Source organism: Nylanderia fulva, unplaced genomic scaffold (assembly GCF_048542155.1).
Source record: "Nylanderia fulva isolate GAGA-0341 unplaced genomic scaffold, ASM4854215v1 Scaffold37, whole genome shotgun sequence".
NCBI lineage: Eukaryota > Metazoa > Arthropoda > Insecta > Hymenoptera > Formicidae > Nylanderia > Nylanderia fulva.
This window is the reverse complement of record NW_028190444.1, coordinates 2,095,018-2,120,540: the sequence shown is the minus strand read 5'-3', so window position 1 is coordinate 2,120,540 and position 25,523 is coordinate 2,095,018. Positions and strand designations below refer to the sequence as shown.

The window sequence follows — 25,523 nt, the reverse complement described above, 5'->3', positions numbered from 1 at the left end:
TAGTCGTCGACAGCACTCTCTAGAGTTGGATGGCTGATAATATTCGCGGGTGAAATGGTTTGCCAAGGGAGATTGTAAAGACGGCCGAATTCGATCCGCAAGAAACACCGCGCTCTGAAGACCGTTGAATACGACGTCAAGACCACTTAAAACCTATTATCGAAGGACGCTACAAGAAGATGTGTCGACAAGCGACGACTGGTGTGAAAACGAGCCCAACCCGACGACGACGCGACCGACGATGCGGGGAAGGACGAAACATCGGTTAAGATGAGGGGGAGACACCGAAAAAGAGGAAAAACATAAACTATCAATGCGATCTATAAAGAGGAGGAAATTGAAAAAGAAAAAAATATGATATCGAAGCATTGGACGCTTCATGCCGAAACCATCTTTTACACCATAGGGCGCACATCTGTGATACCCCAAGCACCGTAGACGAAAAATTGTTCTTCGAAACCAGCGTACTCCGCCTCCGAAAATCCTGCGACAACTGGTAGATCGCGGAAGGTGACAAATGAGCGAAAGGATGGGGGCCATAGGACAAAGTACATGGGCCGCCTCCTCGGTGCTGATGAGAAGAAAGAAAGTGATAATGTAAAGGAGTATCTTTCGACGAGAATAAGAGCGGATCTGGCAGCAAGCGATGCGGATTGAACAAAAGATGAGATGACAATAACATCATAGCGACACGCGGTACATTGGAGACGCCCAGATTGTAGTCCGAGTGATTCTTCAAGAAAAGACCGTACCAGGAGACGATTTGCAAAATACAAGAACATGATGTGACGACACACGTGGATAAACGAATTTTGATGCGCCAGGGGCGTTGAAGGGTAGCAAGGGGAAGGGGGGACAAGTACAAATCATATCGCACGGACGCGGGTGGAGAGGCCCAAAATCTGAGCACGTGGCATTGCCTCTCGCGCTATGACGCTAACCGACACTAAGATTGGATTACGTGCACTGGGACAACCCCAACGAGCTAGTGGATCGCCTACGATTGCTCGACGCTTCGCGCCAAGCTGGCAACACGCGCATGACAACGAGATCCTGTCGATCAATCGAAGAACTGCGGGAAGCGGGCATTTTATTATACATTAAACAAGGGTTCCGACAATCTATTCAGTCATCGCGTGACACTCTACAAAGCATTGCAAAAAATGTCTATCAATAAATTGGATTATTCGAGAGGAGAATTGATACAACCGGTGATCATTGGCACACATTGATGAGATGTGTGCGTTAAAAACGCTCTATGTCCGCGTCGCTACAGATTAGACGCGAGATCGCGCAAGATCGGTGTAGCGCACCTGAGCGGATACCGATTGCCGTCAACAAATTGTACCTGGAAGAGTGCTTTAAAACATTGATGGCCAACAGAAAGATTTATTGAGAAGCGGGCTGCGTTAGAGAAGGATGTACGAGGTTGGAGACTGCGATTAAAAGAATTTTTTGCGTACCAAACACTTCTCAGACAATTAATGAGCGGTTGGTCGGAAACGTCTATAAACAAAGGGCTAGAAGAAGTGGTTACGATGGGACTGCTACCAAACAACAAGAGTAGATCAGTGTACCGACCCGGAGGCACGTGAACGACTGGAAAGGAAAGTGGTGAACGCGCCCCGCTACGATCGAGGTTACGATCATGAAAAACAGAGTTGCGAAACGACGGCTACGAACAAGCCCTTTTAAAAGGGTTTACATACAAGGTTTCACCACTCAATAGGTTTGCAAACAGCCCGGGGACGGTTACGACGTTTCAAAAGCGGCTTGCGAACGGATCAGAAACGACTGTGAAAAAGGCTGCAAACGAGTCAAAGACGATTTTCGAATGGGTCAAGGACGGAGTGAACTACGCTATAACGACTGCCTAACTCGAAAGAACCCCGAAACAACGTGAACGAACCTTCGAAACAACGGTGAAAGAACCCCTAAACAACCTCGAAACAACGTGAACGAACCCCGAAACAACGTGAACGAACCCTGAAACAACCCCGAAACAACGTGAACAAACCCCGAAACAACCCCGAAAACACGTGAACAAACCCCGAAACAACGTGGTACGAACGTGAAGAACCCCGAAACAACGTGAACAAACGAGAATGAATAGTGAAAATAACAACGAGCAACATAGTTTGGAGAGAAGGCAGTTGGTAAACGAGTTGCACCGCGTCAGCGAGAAAAAATTTCCCTCGAAGGCATGTCATAGTGCGAGGATACGATGATCTGTGGCAAGCCGACATTGTCGAGATGCGTCCGTACTCCCGTTCAACAGAGGTTACCACTACATACTCACCGTCATCGATGTGTTGAGCAAGTATGCGTGGGCTGTACCACTCAAGAGTAAAGGAGGGAAGCGAGACAGCTGACGCAATCGCTGAGATAATTCGGGATAGCAAGAGATGGTCCGAAAAACATGCAAACCGATAACGGAAAGGAATTTTACAACGCCGATGTGCAACGACTTATGCGAAAACATGACATTAATCACTATTCTACGTATTCGATATTGAAGGCGTCGGTCCGTCGAGCGATTCAATCGCACACTAAAGAACGATATGTGGAAGATGTTTACGCTGAATGGCACTTACAAGTGGTTCGACATACTGCCACCGCCTCGTATCAGATTACAACGGACGCAAGCATCGAACGATTGGTATGCGACCCGCCGACGTTACTCCCGCGATCGCCGAAAGACTCTTGGCTACCGTGTACAATCGTGTAAAATCGCGAGGCCCGGCAAAGTTCATAGTAGGTGATCAAGTACGCGTCAGCAAGTACAAACAACTTTTCGAGAAGGGTTACACGCCAAATTGGATAACCGAGGTGTTTAAGATTGTTAAAGTGCAGCATACTAATCCCGTAACATATCTACTCGAGGATTATCGCAAGACATCTATCGCTGGAGCGTTTTACGAGCACGAGCTGCATCGCGCAAATTGTCCGGATGTGTACCTCGTGGAGAAAATACTGCGCAGGAGGGGTGACGAGGTTTACGTGAAATGGCTGGGATTCGACAGTTCGCACAACTCTTGGATACATAAAAACAATGTTATTTAATGTTATTTTTATCAATCATTGTATAACATAATATATATTATACCATATATATAAAATATATAACAAAAAATATATACTTCTCATGTCACGTCCGGCTTCATTACTATGTCCGGGTATGTAAATTTTTTTCCATCTATAAGAAATAAATCCTAAAACTATCAAACATCATTTGAAAAGCGCGCCAAAGCCGGCCATGACGCTTAACTCCGCCTAGAAACTAAGCGTGGCGCTTCGTAGCGCCTAAGGGTCTCCCCACCACGGTGAGAGCCCCTACTCCGGAGAGTTCCCCCTCTCCAGGCCGCCGCAGGCCCGAGCCGCCGAAACGAAGGACCTCAGAGCAGTCCCGAATTTCGTCAGTTCTCTGCGCGACACCGAACAGTACAGTCGCACTTCTAAATTCTAACTCTGAGTCCAAATTCTAACTCTAATTCTAAAATTCTAACTCTAAGTATAATATCCTAACTCTAAAATCTAAATTCTAAGTCTAAGTCTAAATTCTAAGTTCTAGTTTCAAATCCTGTACTACTATACGAATAAATCAGTGTATTCATGTGTGAAAACTAGTGTTCAGTACTCTTCAAAACTTTCACTCCCGTGATAAAATACGATAGCGTTTAAATCTGTCATACGGCGTTTGAATTCAGAATAATTTAAACTGTTTTGGAGCGGACCACCGCTCATCACAGTTAGAATTAACATTCTCAGCATTTGCCAAAATAAGGAATTGATAGTGAGGTCCGCCGCATATCAACACTCCTTATTTGAGTAATCATTCAGAGGATGCATCAAATTCAATATGCCTAAGACGCGACGCGCGGGAAGGAAGAATCAACTACGAAAACTAAACCGACTCTATCGTGAATCAGCGACCGAGGAATATTCTCAATTTCTCGGAGTGGAGTATCAGGCCGATCCTAAATACGAGGACATTTTCAACATTAAAAATAATAACAACGACGAACTCCTACAGTGGAAGTGCATACCAATAACGTTCCAACCACGACGCCTGCCGCCGCCAAACATCCCAGTGAACGACCCTCGCCGCACGCACTACCTCCAAGTACGAGCCGACACGATCAAGAAAGTGCTACTAAAGGTAAGTGAAATTCACGTTAACCTAAGGAATCGCGCGTGTTAGCAAATTCAGAGACGCTTCTACCACGTGGAAGGGAACATTCTAGAAAAATCTCCGACGCATTTTTCCTCTTTTCCATCGTCACTGCGGAAGCTATAAAAAAAAGGTCGGGCTATAAAACTAGGGTCGACCACCACATGCGGTGCCACCCTCGGAATTCTAACACGGAAAAACGCAAATAGTTCAATCTCTTAAAAATCTTGTGTCTCAAGAAATAACTTCGTAAATCCGTACAACAAAGTAGTCATTTAAACAATAATCAATTGAGAACACTTTCGATTTACCAACATTACCGACGATATACCGACATACGTTCTTTTACCGACGTTATCGACAATATACCAACATACGTTTTTTTACCGACATTACCGACGATATACCGACATACGTTCTTTTACCGACGTTATCGACAATATACCGACATACGTTCTTTTACCGACATTACCGACTATATACCAACATACGTTCTTATACCGACATTACCAACCATATACCGACGAACGTTCTTTTACCAACGGGTTATCGACACCTTACTGGCACCTTACCAGTGTTTTACTGAACAATTACCGACGGTTTTGCCGACGACTACTAACTTCTCGATAACTGCCAGGTTCACCGAAGATCTACGAGCGAATGACGCATTATCAATTCGATTACGCAACAAACACAAATGTGCCCACTCACCCTTAGAGGTATAACTCCTCCTCCAGAAGTTAATCTCTTTGTACCGTTTGAACCCTTATTCTATTGCCAAGTTAGTGTCGGGTACATCCATTTTGAGACTAAGGCAGCTCTCTGCATTTCATGCTACTCCACCTTACCTAGAGTCTCGAAATTACTTTGGACAAGGATTCGGAAGCATACTCTAATCATAGGCGGAACACCTATCGGTATAAATTGCGGAGTCTGCAACTTCCGACTTACCCTCACGCGAATCGGTGATTTGTGCGAGCTTTGTCAGTTTACGTACGAAGATTACTTACGCAACCCCAACGACGTTTCGCATAGAGCAATCGACGAAGCTATCTTTATTACAGTAGAGTCACAGGTAGGTCCCACGCAATAATCCGATCACCTCAGTTCCAGCGCGAATAACCTCAGATCGCGGGTATCCCCGGGGAGAATCGCATAGATTCGCGTACCCGTAATAGCGATCGTGTCTCGTGGAAAAAGCCGAGCTCTGCATTCAAATTTTCGCAGCCGCGACCCCACGAGACGTAACAATAATATATTTGTACTTGTCCCCCATGCTACTTTTCACACGACCTTGCGCATCAAAATTGCGTTTATGCGCGTTTGTCGCCAATAATATGTGCTTGTATTTTCGCAAATCGTCCTCCCGGTAATCAGGCCTATCTTGAAAATCAACTCGTACAATCCGGGCGTTCCAATGTACCACATGTCGCCTATAATTATATTGTCATCTTTGTCAATCGCAAATCGCTTGTTTCCGATGTGCATTTTATTCTCGCCGAAATAGACTCCGTATACATTATCAATCTCTTTCTTCTCATCAGCACTGAGAAGAGCGTCCATGTACTCTTGTCCTAATGGCCCCCAATCCTTTCGCATCATTTGTTGACCTTCCGACGATCTTAACCAGTGTCGAAGAAATATTTCGGACGGATTCACAGGTTGTGCGCTTTTCGGAGTAAAGATTATCAGCAGTGAAGCGTCCAATGGCTTCGAAATATCTTGCACATGTTTTCTCTTTTTCGGTATCTTCTCCTCCTCTTCCTCCTTCTCCTTTTCTTCCTCCTCTATATCGTTTGATGGTTTTACGTTTTCTCTTTTTCGGTGTCCTCCCCTCCTCATACCACGTCTCGATCTTCACACCGCCGTCGTCAGTGTTAGGCTCGTTTTTCACCAAAATCGTCGCGTTGTCGGCAATCTTTTGTAGCGGCTCGATAATAGGTTTAAAGTGAGTCTTGACCGTAATATCGTCATCGATCTTTCCGGTCTTCAGAGCGCGAAATTTTTTGCGGATCAATTCGGCCGTCTTCGCAATTTCCTTGGCCGTCTTTTTACGCTCGCGAATATTATCAGCCATCGGCAGCCCTCTCTAGAGTTTTCATCTCCTCGCGTTCCTCCGCGGGAAGATTGTCGGCGACGACTAATGGCTCTGCGGTATCGCGAACTCGTTAAATCCTTTTCTGTATCGCCCGTTCGTAAGCGACCTGTCCTTGTCTATCACTAGAAATCCATACTTTTGCTGCCAACAAGCACGACATAACTCACTGAAATCTTCATACGACATGTCGGTATTCACGTGATCGTTGTACACGTGCTTCAAATTGGTGGCGTCCTGTTTAAACAGGATTAGCAGGTTCGCATTGTTGCGTATAAGATGTTTCGGTATTCTCGCGTATGTCTGACAGAGAAAAAAGCAGTCGATGTTCGAGTGGCGTCCCATTGAGAAGTACTCTCTTATCGTATCTTGCTTGTCACATGCCACGTCATCAAAGACAAAAATTGAATTTGGACATGCATCGCTCGGTGGAATGACGTCCCTGTTATTGAAGAATGTAAAGTAGCCAATTTCGTCAATCGACGTCAACAAATCCTTCAGATAACGATATTGGTTGTTGCAGCAATTTCGAGTACACGTACACCTTCTCAAAACGCACGCCGTGCGGACTTTCCAGCAGGCTTATCAACACGTTAGTTTTACCGCAGTTTGAGGGGCCGCAAACGATCGCGCGTATAGTTGTCGGTAGCATCATACCGTGTTTGCGCACACCTTTGTTCACGCTGCAGCGTACTCTGTCGTCGTAATTCATCACTCGTATCATCAAAGGTTGTCGCACAAATTTAATTTCCCACTCTCGATTTTACCTCGAACGTCCGTTTATTTATAGCTGCGCAAACTCGCGCTTTGCTCAGTAATGTCTAGAGATTGCAGCGAATGTCAACGAAAATAGGCACAGGTGTATTAAATCGTGCGATAAACGCACTTCCGGTCGAGCTTCATATCCCCGGTTATCAGTTTTGCGACCCGGAAACTCGTTTGGAAAAGCGATTGGCTAGAGGCGATCAAGGTGTCAATCAATTGGACGAGGCGTACCGTGAGCACGATGTAGCGTACTCTCGGAGCAGCGAACTCACCGAGAGACACGGGGCGGATAAGGTACTCGACGAGAAAGCAAAAACTTGCATCGTCGCGAAGGATTCGAGTCTCGGTGTAAGAGCCGCGGCCACAGCTGTCTGGGCAGCGATGAAAGCCAAGACAAAGCTCGGCATGGGCTTGAGAACGAGGACGAAGAAGAGGAAGACGAAGAGGAGGATACTTCCGACAGCGAAACGAGGCGGATTTTTACGGATTCTACCAATGCTGGGCGCGCTCGGATCCCGGGTTGGCGGAGCGGCTGGCGTAGCTAGAGCGGTGAACGACAAAAAAGCCGCGCAACGTCAGTTGCAAGAGATACTACGCCACAATCGCGCCATGGAAGGTCACGGCCTGTATCTCGCCCCTTACAAATAGGTACGTACGAGGAGCGAGGGAAAAAAAAACGTCAAAAGACGTTAAAAACGTCGCGAGGTTTAACTACCAATGTGCAATTGCTACAACTGGCAAAACGTATGCGCATTCCGTACTTTAAAGTTGTTTTCATGCGCAATAATTTACCGATAAATGGCGCGCGAGAAAATGAGGAGATCGCGCAATCTATTTCGACAGTTTTGGCAATCTTAAACCCTCCCGAGAAAGTGGTGCGATATTTAAATGTGTTGGAATACAATCGCGCTTCTTATCAAACGTATGATCAGAGCATCTGCGGACAATTGTACTTGTAGTTTCTTCGAGAGATTGAATTCTCGCTCCCGCGAATTTATAGGCTGACATTACGCTATTTAACTCAGTTTTGTCAACAAGTCGCTAACACTAACGTTGACTAGGAAGAGTAGCGTCCTCGCGGCGACCTACTTTCCGCCTATAGATTTGAGCTACGCGGACTACGAGCTCGGTCTGACGGATTTTGAAACTTATCACACTATATCGAATGTGAATTCCTCGAATAAGAAATTTTACTACGGCAAAGACGACGCGGAAATTATGATTTCCGAGGAATCGTACGAACTGCAAGCGATACATAAATTTTTGAAACGCGCACTTTCCCGGAAACATAATGCTGTTAATGATAAAGGTGTCGACGATGACGATTACCCAATCGTGCTCCGCGCTAATTACAATACGATGAGAAGCGAGATCAAGTGTGTATACAGAGTAAACTTTAGCATGCCCAACAACATTGGATCGCTGCTGGGATTCTCGAATCGTATACTGCAACCACGAAAATGGTACGAATCGGACGTGGCGATTAATATTATCAACGTGAACATTATCCGCATAGAGTGTAACGTGACCGCGGGTGCATACAGCAACGGTAAACTCGTTCACACGATACACGAATTTTCACCGAGGGTACCACCAGTATATAAAATATCGGAAACGCCGGCGCAGATCATTTACCTGCCGATCTTTGCGCGGAGCATTACAGATTTAACGTTACGAGTTGTCGACCAGGAGGGATGATTGCTCGATTTTCGAGGAGAAGAGATAACAGTTAAATTGCACGTACGACGACGGGCCGCAGCGATAACACCTCGTGCGACGGGATGCTTGTGTAGAATAAATACACGAGGAGAAACAACAGGCCAGACGCAGCAACATTTGCACCTAATAACAAATCAACCACGAAAAAACTCACCTCGTCAAACGTTGCGTTTTTACAATCTTTGGGATTTGCGTTGCGGGTTACGACCTGAACAATGACCGAGATTCTCAACATCAAGGAAGAGCCAGTCTTTGACGATCGCATCGTCAAGATTAAGACTCACACATACAACCCGTTTGCCAACACAACATTCGGTTACAGGGACGAGATAAGAATATCCATACAACAACAGGACTTGTATACGTTGCTATTAACTATTTGTATAAACTCATAAGTCTCGAATCAGCGGACGTGCGCATGATGATCTTCGAATCGACGTTACGTCGTATGCTCGAGCTCGATTCATGCATCGAAATAATGTTTGATCGATTAACGAGACTCATTGCAACGGTCGATATCAAGTATGCACAATTCTTTAATATTGTATCCACTGTAGCGGATGCTAGAGAATTGCCGAATGCGATACGCGCTAGCGACGCCTTCAACAAGCACCAACTCGTCAATTGCGAGCTAGTAGCTTTAGTCTTTAGTTCTTAATATGTAATAAAACTTTATATATGATTATGTATTAAATATAAGACGAATAAATACTTATATGTATATATCATGGTGTACTTTATTTGCACGCCACTTGTTACATACTTTGCGAGAGATAATTATCGTGTCAAGGACATTGTCGCAGCAGCGGCAGCGAGAAAAAATTGATATTTTTATCTTACGAGGTTAGAGATAAGACGGGCCGTATCTATGCTTGGATCCGGCGGCAGCGAGAGAAAATCGATAATTGTATCGCGAGGCGCACGCGACGGTCTCATTAAGAAACAGAGAGTAAGAAGACGGGCCGCAGCGCGAGAGAGACGGCGAAATACGACGCAGCGTGAGAGTGAGAGAGACGGTGAAATAAGACATATCGTGAGAAGACGCTGCGCCAAGTAGCGGCGAGAGAACTTAGGCGGCTCGAGATAGCGGCGAGAGATATGGCGAGAGAGACGCGAAGAAGAGAGAAACGCAAAGGAGAGAGAGGCGCGAAGGAGAGAGACGCGAAGGAGAGAATATTTCATTTTAATTTTTTGTTTAGGAATATCGAAGGAGGGAAACATTTTTTAAAATTATTAAATATTTTTATTATAATAAATATATATTTTATTTATTATTTTTTTATTTGTACAATACCGCCGGCATTACCCGAGGTGTACCACGTGGAGATTGCCGGTCGGATTTACACCTCATGTGTATGTGTGTGTGTGTGTGTGTCACAGTAGAGATAAGGAACCCACGGTTCGTCACTCCCGCGGTATTTAATGACTCCAACCACTCTCTACTGTGTGTGTGTAAATATAAAAAATATAATATAATACATGTAAAATAAAAAAAAATATAAAAATATAAAAAATATATAATTGTTTCGGAATCGATTCCGCGATAATCGCTTGCCTCGACTTTCGTATTGTTTGCGCGCGCGAGTACACAGCTCATCGATGAAAAATATTACAAAGCATGTTATTGTCTGCGCTCTTATTTTCGGAAATTCTCCCACTTTTCTCGGAGACCGGCAGGTTCGAGCGATCCGATGCCCGAGATGAGTCAGCGCTCTGCCGTCTAAACGACAACAGGCCAGGCAAATTATATTGAAAATCCATCGCTTTGTATTCTTCGAAAAGCGCACAGTCTTCTCCTGCACAAATTGTATATCTCCGCACGACGGCGTAGAATCCAATCTTGTTAAGAGAAGGACGAACAACAATTAAAAGGAGCATTCGACACCGACGAAGACTTTGTTATTACATCCAATCATTCCTTGCCCACCGATCGTTCAGAAAACGATTATCAGCCGAAACATTGTGGTCCTTCGAGCCGGATCGGTGGCAAGACGAAATCAAGTATTAACGATCTACCGGCATCATGTCAAACGTCGAAGAGTTAATCAGCGATCAGACACAGATGATGCATTCAGTCTCACGAGTTTTGCCAAATTTCAAAAAACTTGGTCAATCACGAATGACTCGTGCTGCTACTAAGGTGCGCCTTGCCAACCTAAAGGTCATCTTTTCGAAGTGCCAGGAACTCCATTCAAAAATCACTCGTCTGGCCAGTGATACCCAGAAGACGCACCTGCCTTACTTCAAGGAGCAGCAGTTTCCTTGCCTGCGAGGACGTCTTTAACGAAACGTCTGACTATATGGCAGAGGTTCTCGAGGTTTTCGAACCGGGACCGCGGCATCAGTCAACAGCCTTGGACGTAAGCAATTCTTCCGATTTCTCTCGCCGGTCGTCACATTTGCCAAAGCTACATTTACCGACGTTCGAGGGAGGCTTTGACAAGTGGGAAAACTTCCGCGATCGATTCACCTCGTTAATCGCTAATGATACCTCGCTATCAAACGTCGATCGGTTACATTACCTTTGTTCTTGTGTAAAGAGTGAAGCTAGTAAGGCGTTGAGCCACCTCGCGATTACGGACGCGAATTACGTCGTCGCGTGGAATCTCTTAATTTCCCGTTATGAAAATAAACGACGCTTGATTACCGGGCATTTGCAAACGCTAGTTGATTTACCCGCGGTTCCGAGTAACAACTCCATAGACCTTCGGCAGCTTTGTGATCAGACCCACGCTGCGATACATGCGTTAAAGAATTTAGGGCGTCCGGTCGAGCACTGGGATGACATATTGGTCTTCCTCGTTTCGCAGAAACTCGATAAATCAACCAATGAGGCGTGGGAAATAAAGCTTGGCGAAACCAGCGAGTATCCTCGCTTTAAAGACCTCACGCAATTCCTCGATACTCCAATTCGCGCATTCGACGCGATCGCGCCCGCAAACCCGAAAGAAAAGGCATCCGAATCTTATAAACTGACGAAACGTAACGTACTCGCCTCCAATTCCGGCGTTTCCGTGAACGTCACGTGCCTGGTCTGCAAAGCCAAACATTTGTTATATCAGTGCTCGACCTTTGCTAGCAAAACACCGTCGGAACGATTCGAGTTCATCCGCCACAACCGGCGTTGTATCAATTGTTTCAGCGCGAAGTACGTTGTGAAGGAGTGCACGAGCCCGCGAACGTGCAAACATTGTTGAAAAAAAGCATCACTTGCTCTTGCATTTTGACACATCCGTAAAGCAAGGAGATGCCGTCGAATCCGCGGTCGCGACGTCGTCGAGCGACTCGACTAATATCGACGTCGCAACGCATCTCTCTACAAATACGGTGTCACCGCGGGCCGCGATTCTCCTCGCCACTGCCCGCGTTCGCGTGCACTCGCCACAAGGACGAGTAGTTACGGTTCGCGCCTTGATTGATCAAGGTTCCGCGGTCACGCTTATCACCGAATCGATCGCCCAATGCTTACGCTTACCGCGCGTTAAGCAAGCAGTTCGGATTGCTGGCATCGGTGATAAACAATCCGTGTCGCACCATGCAACTACCATCATCGTAACTCCTGCGTTCGGCGATGAACCGGCGTACTCGACGACCGCTCTCGTTCTCCACTGCTTAACGAAATACACGCCAAATCGCATCAATTCCGCGTGTCGCTGGTCGCATATTTCCGGATTGCGTTTAGCCGACGGAGATCTTATGAGTCGCGATTCGATTGACGTCATTATCGGCGCCGACCTGTATGGCCTAATCCTTTTTTTTTTTTTTTAACGTAGTGGGAATTCCTCATGGATACCCCCGCCTCCGGGTAGAGAGCGGGTGGTTATGTGGGACTTCTTGTTCCCCTTGGCCGATCTACGAATGGATCGGTCAGGGGGCCCAAGACATACCTCACTAAACCCACTACGGATACCTTCACGGGCGTTAGTGGGGTACGGCCAGGATGCTGGTATCCCATGCCGACTGGCCGTCCCCCCGCCTAATCCCTCCTTGGGAGAGTGCCGCTGAAGGCGGCCCCCCCCCGCGAATTGCATCGTGCGGGGGTCCTCGCGGTTGCGATGCAGGGCGGTATCAACCCCACGTCGCGCCCTCCTAAAGAGTTTGGGGGGCGGGGTCACGGCTCGAGTATTCCGCTCGAGCCGCCACCCCCCGCCTCCAGAGCGGTGCTCCCTCCCCCACCCAAAAGAATGAGGAATCGGCATTCGCCCTGGAGGCCCTCTCCAGGGGGTCTCTCTCGGAAGAAGAGAAACCCCCTCCGTGGACGACGTTGCCCTCCCACCGGTGCCTTACGGCTCCCGGTAAGAGGGTCCCGCACGTCACGTCTCCGTCATAGAGGGGTGGTCCAGGCGCCCCGGACGAACGGGCGATGCCCACCCGCCAGGGACGCGTGGCCCCCCCCCCTCGGTTCCCCCAGTCACGGCTTCCTCCACTCCCTTGGGAGTTGGGATTTGGCCGCGGCCGAGGGGGTTTACCGTTCGGAGGCGCGGCCGCGCCGACTCCGCCTAGGCGAGGCGGCGCGCCCGCGCCCCAGAACCCCGAAAGGTCTTCGGGGGGGAGCCCTGGGGCCTAAGGCTCCCCCCCCCCGGAGACCTCATCCCGCGTCATGGTCTGAGGCGGGTATAGTTGAGGCGGACCCCCCCCCCGGACCCCCGCTACCACGGGTGAGCAAGCTCACCGGCGGGGGAAGAAAGGGCCCGCCCCTGTCTCTCCGACTACCTCCTCCTCCTCCGAGGGCGCGCCCCCACCGATTCCCGCCGCCACAAACGAGCGAGCTCGCCGACGGCGAGAAAAGAGGGGGCCCGCCCCCACGTCTACTTCGATCTCCTCCTCCGGGGGCGCGCCCCCCCCCCCCCGATCCCCGCCACCACAAGCGAGCGAACTCGCCGATGGCGGAAAAGGAGGGGGGCCCGTCCCCATTCTCCGGGTTATCTCCTCCATCCTCCTCCTCACCCGAGAGGGTGCTCTCGCAGAAGGAGGAGAACGCCTGCCACACTTCTTCTCTCGCTACCATCTCTTTGACTACTGTTGGTAGCGAGAAGCCCCCCCCCCTATTGCCGCCTCAAGCTTCCTCCTTTTTTTCGACCAGCCACTCCAGGAGTGTGTGGCCAGCGGTGTCTCTTCCGCAGTCGCAGTGGTGGCACCGTGCCGTGCGCTCCTTCCTTATGCGACACAGGTACTCCCCGAAACAGCCGTGTCCGGTGAGCACCTGTGTCATCCGATAGGATACACCCCCCTTGGCACTGCCTAGCCATTGTTCCAGGCAAGGCCGTATGGCCTAATCCTCCTCGACGGTGTTCGAAAAGAATCCGTTAACGAGCCCACGGCTCAAAAAACTACTTTGGGTGTATCCTCTCCGGACCCGTCACTCCCATCCTCACCAATCCGCGCTCATCCGTGCAGGTGCACCACGGAACCATCCTCGACTCTCTCGATTTTAGTCTCCGTAGATTTTGGGAAGTCGAGGACATTCCTCTCTCCTCTCATCCAAACCCCGAAGATCTCGAGTGTGAGGAACATTTTTCGTCCACTCATTACCGCACGCCTCAAGGGCGCTACGTAGTTCGGTTGCCCTTTAAAGGTCACACCGCAATGTCATTAGGCGAATCGCGCGCCGTCGCCTTCGCCAGCCTTCAACGTCTCGAACGGCGTTTCCTTCGCCAGCCGGATACGGCTTCCGCCTATCGCGATTTCCTTACCGAATATCGTCAACTCGGCCCCATATGACCATCGCGCCACCCGATAATCACCGGGAGGATGTCTCCCACCGCTATTATATCCCGCATCACGCTGTCGTACGAGACAGCAGTGCGACAACGCGCTTACGCGTTGTTTTCAACGCGTCGTGCCGAACCTCGGACGAAACGTCCCTAAACGACCACTTGCTGGTCGGGCCTAAGCTCCAGCTCAATCCCGTCACAGTGCTAATGCGATGGCGTCAACATCGCTATGTCTACACTGCCGACATCGCAAAGATGTATCGACAGATACTAGTCGATCAACGCAATGTTGACTACCAGAGGATTCTGTGGCGCGAGTCTCCGGAACAACCAGTCGATGAGTATCAATTACTCACCGTTACCTACGGCACCGCCTCCGCTCCTTACCTCGCTCTCCGTGTGGTGCGACAGTTAGCGCAAGACGAAGGCGCCTCGTTCCCGCTCGCGGTACCGGTCTTCCTGTCGCAACTTTACGTCGACGACAGCGTGTTCGGCGCCGATGATAAAATTCTCGCGCGCCAGACTCGCGATCAACTTGTCGCTTTATTATCAAAGGGCGGTTTTCGCTTGAGAAAGTGGGTGAGCAATTGCGAGGATCTTCTGTCGGATATTGATCCGTCCGATCACGGCCTGGCCTGTTCGAAAGATCTACACGACGATGAGCGACTGAACGTGCTAGGTCTCACGTGGGACCCGGGTCGCGATATCTTTCAAGTTAAAGTTTCTCTCCCGGTACATGTCTCGAAAACGAAACGCGAGATCTTATCGACCATCGCAAGATTGTTTGATCCGCTTGGTTGGATCACCCCCATCGTGATTACCGCGAAAATCTTCCTGCAAACCTTGTGGCAACTAAAATGCGATTGGGACGACGACATTCTCGTTGATTACGCAACCGCCTGGGAACGGTATCATTCTAAATTATCGTGCCTTCACCAACTCGAAATCGCGCGCTGGACGCGATCCGGCTCTCATACCTTGAAAGCTGAGTTACACAGCTTCTCAAACGCCTCTACGAAAGCCTACGCGGCGGTAGTCTACCTCCGTAACATTCACATCGACGGATCGATCGATGTTTGCTTGCTCGCCGCGAAGTCAAAGGTCGCCCCCTTCAAAACACTAAGCGTTCCGCGTCTTGAGCTGGCCGCTGCACATCTCTCGCGTCTCGTGCAGTTCGTTCGAACGACGCTTCAACTGCCGAACATCGAGACATATTGTTAGACGGATTCCACAATAACGCTCGCCTGGCTAAGTAAATCGCCGTCCTGCTGGCGAACGTTCGTAGCAAATCGCGTCGCGTCCATTTAAACAATCTTACCAGACATCCCTGTGGCTACTCACGATAACGCAGCCGATGCCGCGTCCCGTGGGATTGCTCCGGACGAGCTAGCTTAACACCCGTTATGGTGGCACGGACCCCCGTTACTGTCCCTCCCTCCGACCTCTTGGCCGAACGGCCACCTCGTTCAAGATGAGATCACACCCAACGATCTTTTGGAAAAGCGAAACGTACACGTCGCGGACTCTCAGGGTCCTCCGGAACTATGGGATCTCGCGTTTCGCTTCTCATCCTGGCCGAAATTGCTTCGCGTGACCTCGTATCTCATTCGATTCGGGAATCTCGCGTGACCTCGTATCTCATTCGATTCGGGAATCTCGCGCGACCGCGAAACCAATCATTCGAACTCAGTTCGCGGGTCGACAAAATCGCTGCAGCCAAAGTGTACTGGCTCCGATGTATACAGGCAGCTATGTTCCCCGCCGAATTAGCCTGTCTCGCTGCGGAGCGATCCGTGTCCAAATCCAGTCCACTTGCATCTCTCAATCCTTCGCTGAGCGCCGACGGACTCATCCGCGTCCGCGGACGTCTACGTCACGCTCACCTGCCAGATTCGACGAAGTATCCGATCGTCCTTCGGTCGCATCCCCTCCTTTCTCTCATCATCGATCATCACCATCATCGCATGCTACACGGCAGTTCACAACTGACTCTTGCATCCTTACGATCCGAATTCTGGATTCTCCGTACTTGCGTCCGCGCCGTTCTTCATAAATGCGTGCGATGTGTCCGCGAGGCTGCGACCATTCCAAACGAACTCATGGAAGATCTTCCGTCGGCTCGCGTAAACCGCGCGGCGCGACCTTTTTCACACACGGGAGTCGACTATGCTGGTCCCATTCTGTTGCGAAGTGCACCCGGGCGCGGACATAAATCGCATAAAGCGTACATCGCCCTGTTCGTATGTTTCACGACTAAGACTATCCATCTTGAAATCGTGACCGATTACACTTCCGCAACCTTTATCGCAGCGTATCATCGGTTTGTGTCAAGACGAGGTCTTCCACAAAGGATGTATTGCGATAATGGCACAACTTTTCAAGGAGCCGATCGCGAATTAGCCAATGCCCATCGTCGCGCCCTCCGCAATCCGACTTTTATTGAGGCGACCGCTTGCGAAAAAACATCGTGGCATTTCCTCCCCCCTGCCGCCCCACATTTCGGCGGTCTCTGGGAGGCCGGTGTGCGTAGCGTCAAAACGCATCTCAAACGATGTATAAGGTGCGCACACCCTTACGTACGAGGAAATGAACACCCTCCTCTGTAGGATCGAATCGTGTCTAAATTCTCGACCGCTATCCGCCGTCTCCGAAAATCTGGAGGACTACCGCGTCTTGACTCCTGGGCATTTTTTAATCGGCGCCCCGCTAGTGGCATCTCCCGAACTCAGCGTTCTCGACCTGCACGAAAATCGACTGTCGCGCTGGCAGATTACGCAGCGCATCACCGAAGGTTTTTGGAGATCTTGGCGCAACGATTACCTGCTCACCTTCCAACAACGCTCGAAATGGCGAATTGTGCGAAAATTAGCGCGCGTCGGACAATTAGTTCTTTTACGAAATCCGCAAGCTCCTCCGAGTCATTGGGAGCTCGGCCGAATTGCGTGTCATCCCGGCGCCAACGGCTTGACGAGAGTCGTCACCGTCTGAACGAGCCGCGCCGAATATAAGCGCCCTATCATAAAAATTTGTTATCTCCCTGTTGACATCAATCAAGAGATGTCAATGACTTCCGGCACGGCGGGCGGAGACGATAAGTAAAGCGAGCACTTGCTCTCATTATTTTTTTTTCTCTTTTTGTTTGTTAATTTGTCTAAAATTAATTTGTTACTTTTTTATGTATGTTTGTCGTTCGTCGCCTTATAATCACGATAAAACCGTTAAACTCGATTAAGTTGATTTCTGTCAATTTGTTGTCAATATTATCGGCGTTGACGCAAGCCGAAGCGAACTTCTTGTTTATTACCATTCGCTCATTTTGAATATACATTCGAAGCGGGCGGTATGTTTCGGAATCGATTCCGCGATAATTGCTCGCCTCGACTTTCGTATTGTTTGCGCGCGCGAGTACACAGCTCATCGATGAAAAATATTACAAAACATGTTATTGTCTGCGCTCTTATTTTCGGAAATTCTCCCACTTTTCTCGGAGACCGGCAGGTTCGAGCGATCCGATGCCCGTTTCCGAGATGAGTCAGCGCTCTGCCGTCTAAACGACAACAGGCCAGGCAAATTATATTGAAAATCCATCGCTTTGTATTCTTCGGAAAGCGCACAGTCTTCTCCTGCACAAATTGTATATCTCCGCACGACGGCGTAGAATCCAATCTTGTTGAGAGAAGGACGAACAACAATTAAAAGGAGCATTCGACACCGACGAAGACTTCGTTATTACATCCAATCATTCCTTGCCCACCGATCGTTCAGAAAACGATTATCAGCCGAAACAATAATTATATAAAAAAAATACAAAAAATATAAAAATATAAATATAAAAATGAAAAATAAAAAATAAATCTTAATTATAAAATGGGTGATTGCGGGGACGAGGGTTGCGGCGGTGACGGCGGCGGCGGCGACGGCGGTGGTGGGATGATGTCGGCTGAGACTAAAGCTGAGGCCTTACTGGAACGTCGGACGGGTCTGTAAGCAGAACAATTATTAATTTATAAATATAATACAGTATTATATTTAAAAAATTTCTCTTAATTATTATTACCGTTCCAGTCTTCGCCTTCAAGTTCCCGGAGAATCGGGCCCCAATCGTACGGCTCTGGTAGATCAAACAGTTCCACTAGGCCGAACTCGTTTGCCCATACATCCGGGTAATGGCCCTCCAGGTGTCGCGCCCCCTGGACGTCGCCCCACAGCACGTCCAGCTCCTCCCGCCTCCTTGCCCTTTGCCACCTGACCCACTGTTTGTCAGTGGGCTCCCACCACTCCCTACGTCCCTGCCTCTCCTCCTCCTCCTCAATAACCGGTACCCTCGGCACCACCGGTTCCCTATTCAGGATGAGGGCTTGGATCATCTGAAATTAATATTAAATATATAAATTAAATATATAAAAATATAAAAATATTACATTTATTTAAAATACTATACTTACTATTTCGGGGTCGATACCGTGCAAATATCCTCCCGTCATTTTTTTATTTTGGTCTTGCTGATGCTTCTGCTGTTGCTGCTTCTGAAGCTGCTCGTAACTTTATGATGCCCATTGCAAATAGGCATCTCTCGTAAGCCTTTACCCCCACTCAAAAACTTTTCACAGAGGGCTATATCATCAGGCGCTATCTATTTCTAAAGCAGCCGCGCTCGATTATTAGCGCTTATTTATACCCCCGTGTGTCTACGCGTTCGAGAGATACGGCGGCTGCTAGAGAGGCCCACGTGGAGAGGCACGAAAGAGAGAGAGGTGCAAAGGAGAGAGAGCCGGTGGGTCGCATCCATGCTTGGATCCGGCAGCTGCGAGAGAAGCCCACGTGGAGAGGCGCAAAGGAGAGAGAGCCGGCGGCGAGAGAAGCCCACGCGACAAGAGAAGAGATGATAATGCAGAAGAGAGACTATAAAAATTTATTTTTTTAAAAGAAATATATTAAAAATTTTATTTTTATTTTTATTATTATTTTTATATTATTTTTATTTTGCTAGTGGGGTGTCGCAAGGGATGGGAAAACGAAATGGTTTAATTGTACAATATTTTATACATAATATATAATTTATTATAAATGTGTGTGTGTGTGTGTGTGTGTGTAAATACAGTGTGTCCGGTAACTAACGGACCAACGATTACAAATGGATTCTTTGGTCAATTTGGAAACGATTTTTCCTCAGCGAAAATGTCAAAAAAAGTCATCATTTTTTACAACTTTCCAATATTTGTCATTATGTATCTTTATAACTAAGCCTCAAATTAAAATTTTATTATAATAAACTCTACCTGAAATTAACTAAAGAATGTAATTATGTTAGACTTTTAACTCCAAAACGTTTAGTTTTCAAAAGACCCATTTTTTTCAATCGCTTATAACTCGAAAATTATTGACTTCTTAACATTTTTGCTAAGGAAAAATTGTCTCCAAAATGGCCAAAGAAACCGCCCTTAATCATTAGTCCGTTAGTTGCCGGACACCCTGTATAAAAATTAAAAATTATAAAATTTATAATAAAAAAGTATAAACGATATATATAAAAAATATATAAAAGTATAAAAGATATATTAATTATATACAATTATATAAAATGTATTAAAATTTATAAAATAAAAATATATATAATAAAAATATAAAATATAAAAAGTACAAAAGATATATAAATTATATAAAACTATATATAAAACGATATACAAGATATATAACAATATATAATAACTATATAAAAAAGATCGTCGGAGGTAGGAGAGAAAAAAAGAGACGGCGGCCCGGATACATGCCTGGATTCGGCGGCGGCGGCGACGGCAAGAGAGCCGGCGACTCGGGATCCACGCATGGATTCAGCGGCAAAAGAGGCTCACGCGGCGGACTGTGCCTCGGCACCTGCACACAGAAATATAATATATTATTGTACTATTTTATCTTATTTTTGACATATTATATATAAATATATATATATATATATATAGGATATTTAAATAGGATGTCCCATTTTATATAACTTGTAACTTTATAAAAAATAATTATATATACACATTGTTATATATATACACATATATATACACATTGTTATATATATATATATATATATATATATATATAACAATGTGTATATATATGTGTATATATATAACAATGTGTATATATAATTATTTTTTATAAAATTACAAGTTATATAAAATGGGACATTCTATTAGTTTTCGGGACATTGTGTGCGACACAATGGCAGTTTCCAGGACTTTTGTTGCTTTTCAGGACTGTCCTGAAAAAAATTATGTATCTAATGGCAGTTTTCAGGGCGTCCCGAAAACTGTTTTTGGACATATAAAGGAACTGTCCTCAAATGTACCTTTTAATATATATTGTTTATATATATGAATTTATTTGTATAATGGTACATTTCAGGACATATTAAGAGAATATAGAAATTAATATGTACTAATGAATATATATATAAAATACAATATATATATTTCAAAGAATGATTTCTAATAAAGATTCTAGTTAATATAAGCTTTATATATTGATTCCTATTTAATATACTTTAAAAATACATAAATTAATTTGTATACTGGTTCTTTTCAGGACATATTAAGAAAATATAGAAATTAATATGTACTAATGTATATATATATAAAATACAATATATATATTTCAAAGAATGATTTCTAATAAAGATTCTAATAAATTTAAGCTTTATATATTATTTCTTATTTAATATACTTTAAAAATACATAAATTAATTTGTATAATGGTTCTTTTCAGGACATGTTAACAAATTTACGAAATTAATATGTTGTATCGATGCATATATATCATGAATCACAATATATATTTTCAAGAAAGGATCTCTAGTAACGATGTAGTAAATTTATAAGCTTTACAATTAATTTTTTATTTAATATAAAAGTACAAAAATTTATATTTGTGTAATGGTTCTTTTCAGGACATGTTAACAAAATTATGAAATTAATTCGTTATCGATGCGTATATATATCGTGAATATCACAATATATATTTTCAAGAAAGAATTTCTACAGGGTTTGTCCGGAAAGTAATGCGTCGCATTTTTTTAAAAAAGAATTTATTGATCGCATAGGTAAAACAACTTAAAATTGTTCGAAGTATGACCCTTCTGCGTCAATACATTTTTGCCAACGCGATTTCCATGCGTCATAAGATTTCTGGAACTCCTTGACTGGGATGCTGTTCAGGGAGGCCGTCGAAGTAGCTTGTACGTTGTCAACCGACTCGAGCTGTTGTCCTTTGAGCTCCCTTTTCAGCCGAGGAAATAAAAAAAAGTCCGCCGGAAATTGGGATTATCTGCACAGAGTTGCTTGAGTTCTTCACAAACTTCCACTCGGTGTTGCTTTTGCGCATCGGTCAACACTCTGGGCACAAGTTTTGCGCAAATCTTCCGCATGGCCAAGTCTTCCGATACAATCTCGTGAACAATCGTTTTCGGCAAGTTCAATAATTCCGACATTAAGCGAACATTCATTCGACGGTCTGAATTCAATAATTGGCGCACACGAGTCACATTGTCGTCCGTTCGCGATGTTGACGGGCGTCCTGCGCGGGCCTCGTCGGCGACCTCCTTCCGACCTTCTCTAAACATCTTGTGCCATCTGTTTGACTGCGATTTGGAAAGGCAATCGTCCCCGAAAACTTTCTTGAGCATTTCAAAAGTTTCCAGCGGCGTCTTGTCCAGCTTCACGCAAAACTTTATCGCATAGCGTTGCTCTATCGTTCTCTCCATCACAAGTTCGACGCGACCACTAAGCAGAGGTTCACAGAATAAGCCGTCCTAACCCTCCAAGCGCATGGAAACAATTGAGCGACCTACCGTTGGAAAGCTAAGGGTACCCCCCTTCCTCCCCAACCGGTCCCATCGCTCTGCGATGTATAGTCGCGTCACAAAAAAATGCGACGCATTACTTTCCGGACAAACCCTGTATTACTTGCTGTAGGACACGATTCAGATAATATTCGAACGTACAAAATAGCAAAAACAAATTTGTTCTTTGAATTAATTGATCACACAATAAATAATGGTATTAGTTCCTACACATATAAATTGCGCGCGCAGATACTTTTGCCAATTTTCCAAATTTCCAATGTCAGTGATTGCAAATATGTAAATTGTGAGACAAATGTCGGTTATTTAGCTGACATTCTTTTCAAAGATATACCAAGCTTTCAAGAAACATCTCGTTGCAATTCTGGTTGCACCGTACGGCATAAAAAGTTTCCTGTAATCCAAATCGAGGAATCAAAAATCATGCAAGCTGATGATTTCGACGAAATAGTAAAACAAAGTATTTCTCTGGAAGGTGAACATCCTTGTTGTTCAAAATACTGCTCAGGATTTGAAAAAACAACATTATCTGAAACAGGCATGATTTGTATATATTATAATATTATATAAACTAGAAATTGTATTTTTCATTGTTATTATAATTAGTTATAAGAGCATTTACTTACATTTATTCAATTATTAAAAATATTTTTATAGCTCTTAATGCTCTATTACATACATCACATACATCACATTTGAACATATGACTTATAAACATAATTCGCTAGACGAAAATATCTAGCAGGTATTCTAATACGTATACACTCTCCGAGATTTGTTTATGTCACATGTCCAAATAGGATTTTCAGGACTTTTTTATTACTAAAGAAGTAATTTTATATTTAAATGTATACGTGTATTTTATTTTACAGGAGATATTATCTTTTTTGAAATTTTTTCAAGAGATCTTAGTTTATACACTGAAATTAAGTTGGACGAAATCAATAAATCATTTAAAAATCCTTTAAATGAAATGGAATACAAATTACTCGGCGTTGTTATATATAAAAGACCCGTTTTAACAAGAGTTGTACAAACAACAGGGCATTATACAGCATTGTGTCTGAGATTTGGGCGATGGATCGAGTATAATGATTTAGAAAAAAAAGAAAAAAATGTTAAAGAAAAAACCTATATCACACCTGCTTTATTAATTTATAGTGTTTAAGATTAAGAAATTATTATTCTAGAATTATACATATATATATATATATATATATATATATATGTCAGTCTACTATTTTGACGACAGCAAAAAAGAATAAAAATTTTATTGTATACATAAAAGTACATTGACACTCTGATGTATACATTATTTGTGATTTGTGGTAAAATGCACTGGTACATATGTATAAGCAATTAAGTGTAGATCGGTTAGTACAGCGACAGTACAAAATTAAGTATAGTACATTTATACCCTAGCTATTTTGACGACACCATATGTTCAAAAAACGATTATTATGACACTCCAAAAGTAAATAAAGAAATTCTTCTTTTAAATAGCCATTATCATTCATCGAATATGCAAACAATCAAGATATAATAATTCAGGTTTCTCTGAACAGTTTCATAAACAGTCAAGAAATAATGCTTGCAAACATTTATTCATATGGTAGTTACACGATAGTTATTGCAGAATTGCTATTGCAGAGAAACACCATCAATTCTTTCTAGCAAATATTTCACTTATTTCACAATGCTCTGACATATGTGAGATTTAATTTTCAAAATAGTACAGTACAACATTGTTTATATATATTCTTAATTGTTTACAGGCAGCATACAAGAAACATCGATATGCAATATTATAAAAATATATTTTAATCTACATTATTTTAACATCATATTTTAAGATATGCATTATGTGAGATGGTACATACATACATACAATGTAAGCAATTTGTGTAAGCAATTAGGAATTCATCATTAAGAAGGTGAAAGAGGACGAAAGAGGGTGAAAGAGGACAAAAGAGAGTGAAAGAGGGTGAGAAAGAATGAAAGAGGGTTAGAGAGGACGAAAGAGAGTGAAAGAAAACGAAAGAGGGTGAGAGAGAATGAAAGAGGGTGAAAGAAGACGAAACAGGGTGAAAGAGGGTGAAAGACATATTATATATATATATATAATCCTGATGACGTCAGCGGACGCGGACAGAGAAGAAGAAGACGACGTTACTTCATTTTTCATAAAAAACGTCACTTTTTGACCGCTTGTATCTCCAGAACGGCTTGACCGATTTTATTTCTTCTTGGCTCAAATTACTCTTGGCGATGCCGCCTTTCAGGTTATATTACGTGCAATTTAAAATTTTTTATATTTTAGTAGTTCTACACCCCCAAAAGATGGACTTTGATGGTGCAGGATAAGAGACTTGTAGTGTCTTTTTTAAGGTCTTTTAGGGTTTGAACATGGCCGGAGACACTACCGCGTCTCCTGAAAAGAAAGAAAGAGAGAGAGAGAGAGAGAGAGAGAAAATATAATTATGATATTTAAAATAAAATCGTAGTTAAGATAAAGATTTCTGATAGAAGAGATATTAGATGAAAACGATACATCTAATGCAATTTACTTCTCTGCGCTTGTGTTATTTATGAAATGTGTATTCACAAGATATTACTAGTTGTCAAGTATAATATATGTAATCCTTTTATAAAAAAATTATATAAATTATTTAAAATCACTATATTTTACTTACAAACTATCTGTCATTGCTATATAGAATTAATTTTAATATTTTTTTCAATTAAAAAGACAGGAATATAAGTAAACATTTGAGACATTTTGAGATACAAAAATATTGTGGAGCTCTTAAGGAAACGGGAGGGCCCTCTTTTTGTAATATTCCAAGAAATTAATCTTGAAAAATTACGAAAATTTCAATGCAACAGACTCAGTTTTATATATATTATTAGATCAATGCAAAATAATAATGTTACAGAAGTTGTAATTGTATAAAATATTGTTTTAAAAGTTAATCAAAAAAAGCATAATTGTCCGTTTTAGGACAATTATTTAAATAATTAGTATCAAAATTAATTTTACTGATTTATTTTTTTTTTACAATTTGATGAATATAAATGTTATGTAAAAAGTAGAAGGATAAAACATTAAATATGTAGATAGTAGGAATTGTAAAAATATATTTCTATGTATAGTCTCAAAAAAGTATTCTTATATATTTGTTTAAAGCAATTTGAAATATATTTAGTAAA

At 44.2% G+C, this 25,523-nt stretch overlaps 3 protein-coding genes across 3 annotated transcripts; all 3 read left to right on the top strand.

The window, feature by feature from the left end:
* Positions 1 to 11,050: 11,050 nt before the first annotated feature.
* LOC146722111 (uncharacterized) lies at positions 11,051 to 12,730 on the top strand. The gene is made up of 3 exons (XM_085485429.1): positions 11,051 to 11,905; positions 11,991 to 12,487; positions 12,622 to 12,730. Exons 1-3 carry the CDS (start codon positions 11,051 to 11,053, stop codon positions 12,728 to 12,730), a joined length of 1,461 nt encoding a protein of 486 aa, XP_085341555.1.
* Positions 12,731 to 14,467: 1,737 nt separating this feature from the next.
* Positions 14,468 to 15,685, top strand: LOC114935959 (uncharacterized). The gene has a single exon (XM_029308914.1). It carries the CDS (start codon positions 14,468 to 14,470, stop codon positions 15,683 to 15,685), a length of 1,218 nt encoding a protein of 405 aa, XP_029164747.1.
* Positions 15,686 to 16,008: 323 nt separating this feature from the next.
* On the top strand, positions 16,009 to 17,452 carry LOC146722110 (uncharacterized). Its single transcript, XM_085485428.1, has 2 exons — positions 16,009 to 17,024; positions 17,071 to 17,452. The coding sequence occupies exons 1-2, from the start codon at positions 16,009 to 16,011 to the stop codon at positions 17,450 to 17,452; spliced, it is 1,398 nt and encodes a 465-aa protein (XP_085341554.1).
* Positions 17,453 to 25,523: the final 8,071 nt, after the last annotated feature.

What these genes read in the sequence shown, in the direction of transcription:
- LOC146722111 (XM_085485429.1), top strand. Translation starts at nt 11,051, where the DNA reads ATGGCAGAGGTTCTCGAGGTTTTCGAACCGGGACCGCGGCATCAGTCA. An exon ending in GTTTCAGCGCGAAGTACGTT is followed by an intron (nt 11,906 to 11,990) that starts GTGAAGGAGTGC and finishes ACATCCGTAAAG; the next exon opens with CAAGGAGATGCCGTCGAATC. An exon ending in GTCATTATCGGCGCCGACCT is followed by an intron (nt 12,488 to 12,621) that starts GTATGGCCTAAT and finishes TGGATCGGTCAG; the next exon opens with GGGGCCCAAGACATACCTCA.
- LOC114935959 (XM_029308914.1), top strand. Translation starts at nt 14,468, where the DNA reads ATGACCATCGCGCCACCCGATAATCACCGGGAGGATGTCTCCCACCGC.
- LOC146722110 (XM_085485428.1), top strand. Translation starts at nt 16,009, where the DNA reads ATGGGATCTCGCGTTTCGCTTCTCATCCTGGCCGAAATTGCTTCGCGT. An exon ending in CATCTCAAACGATGTATAAG is followed by an intron (nt 17,025 to 17,070) that starts GTGCGCACACCC and finishes CCTCCTCTGTAG; the next exon opens with GATCGAATCGTGTCTAAATT.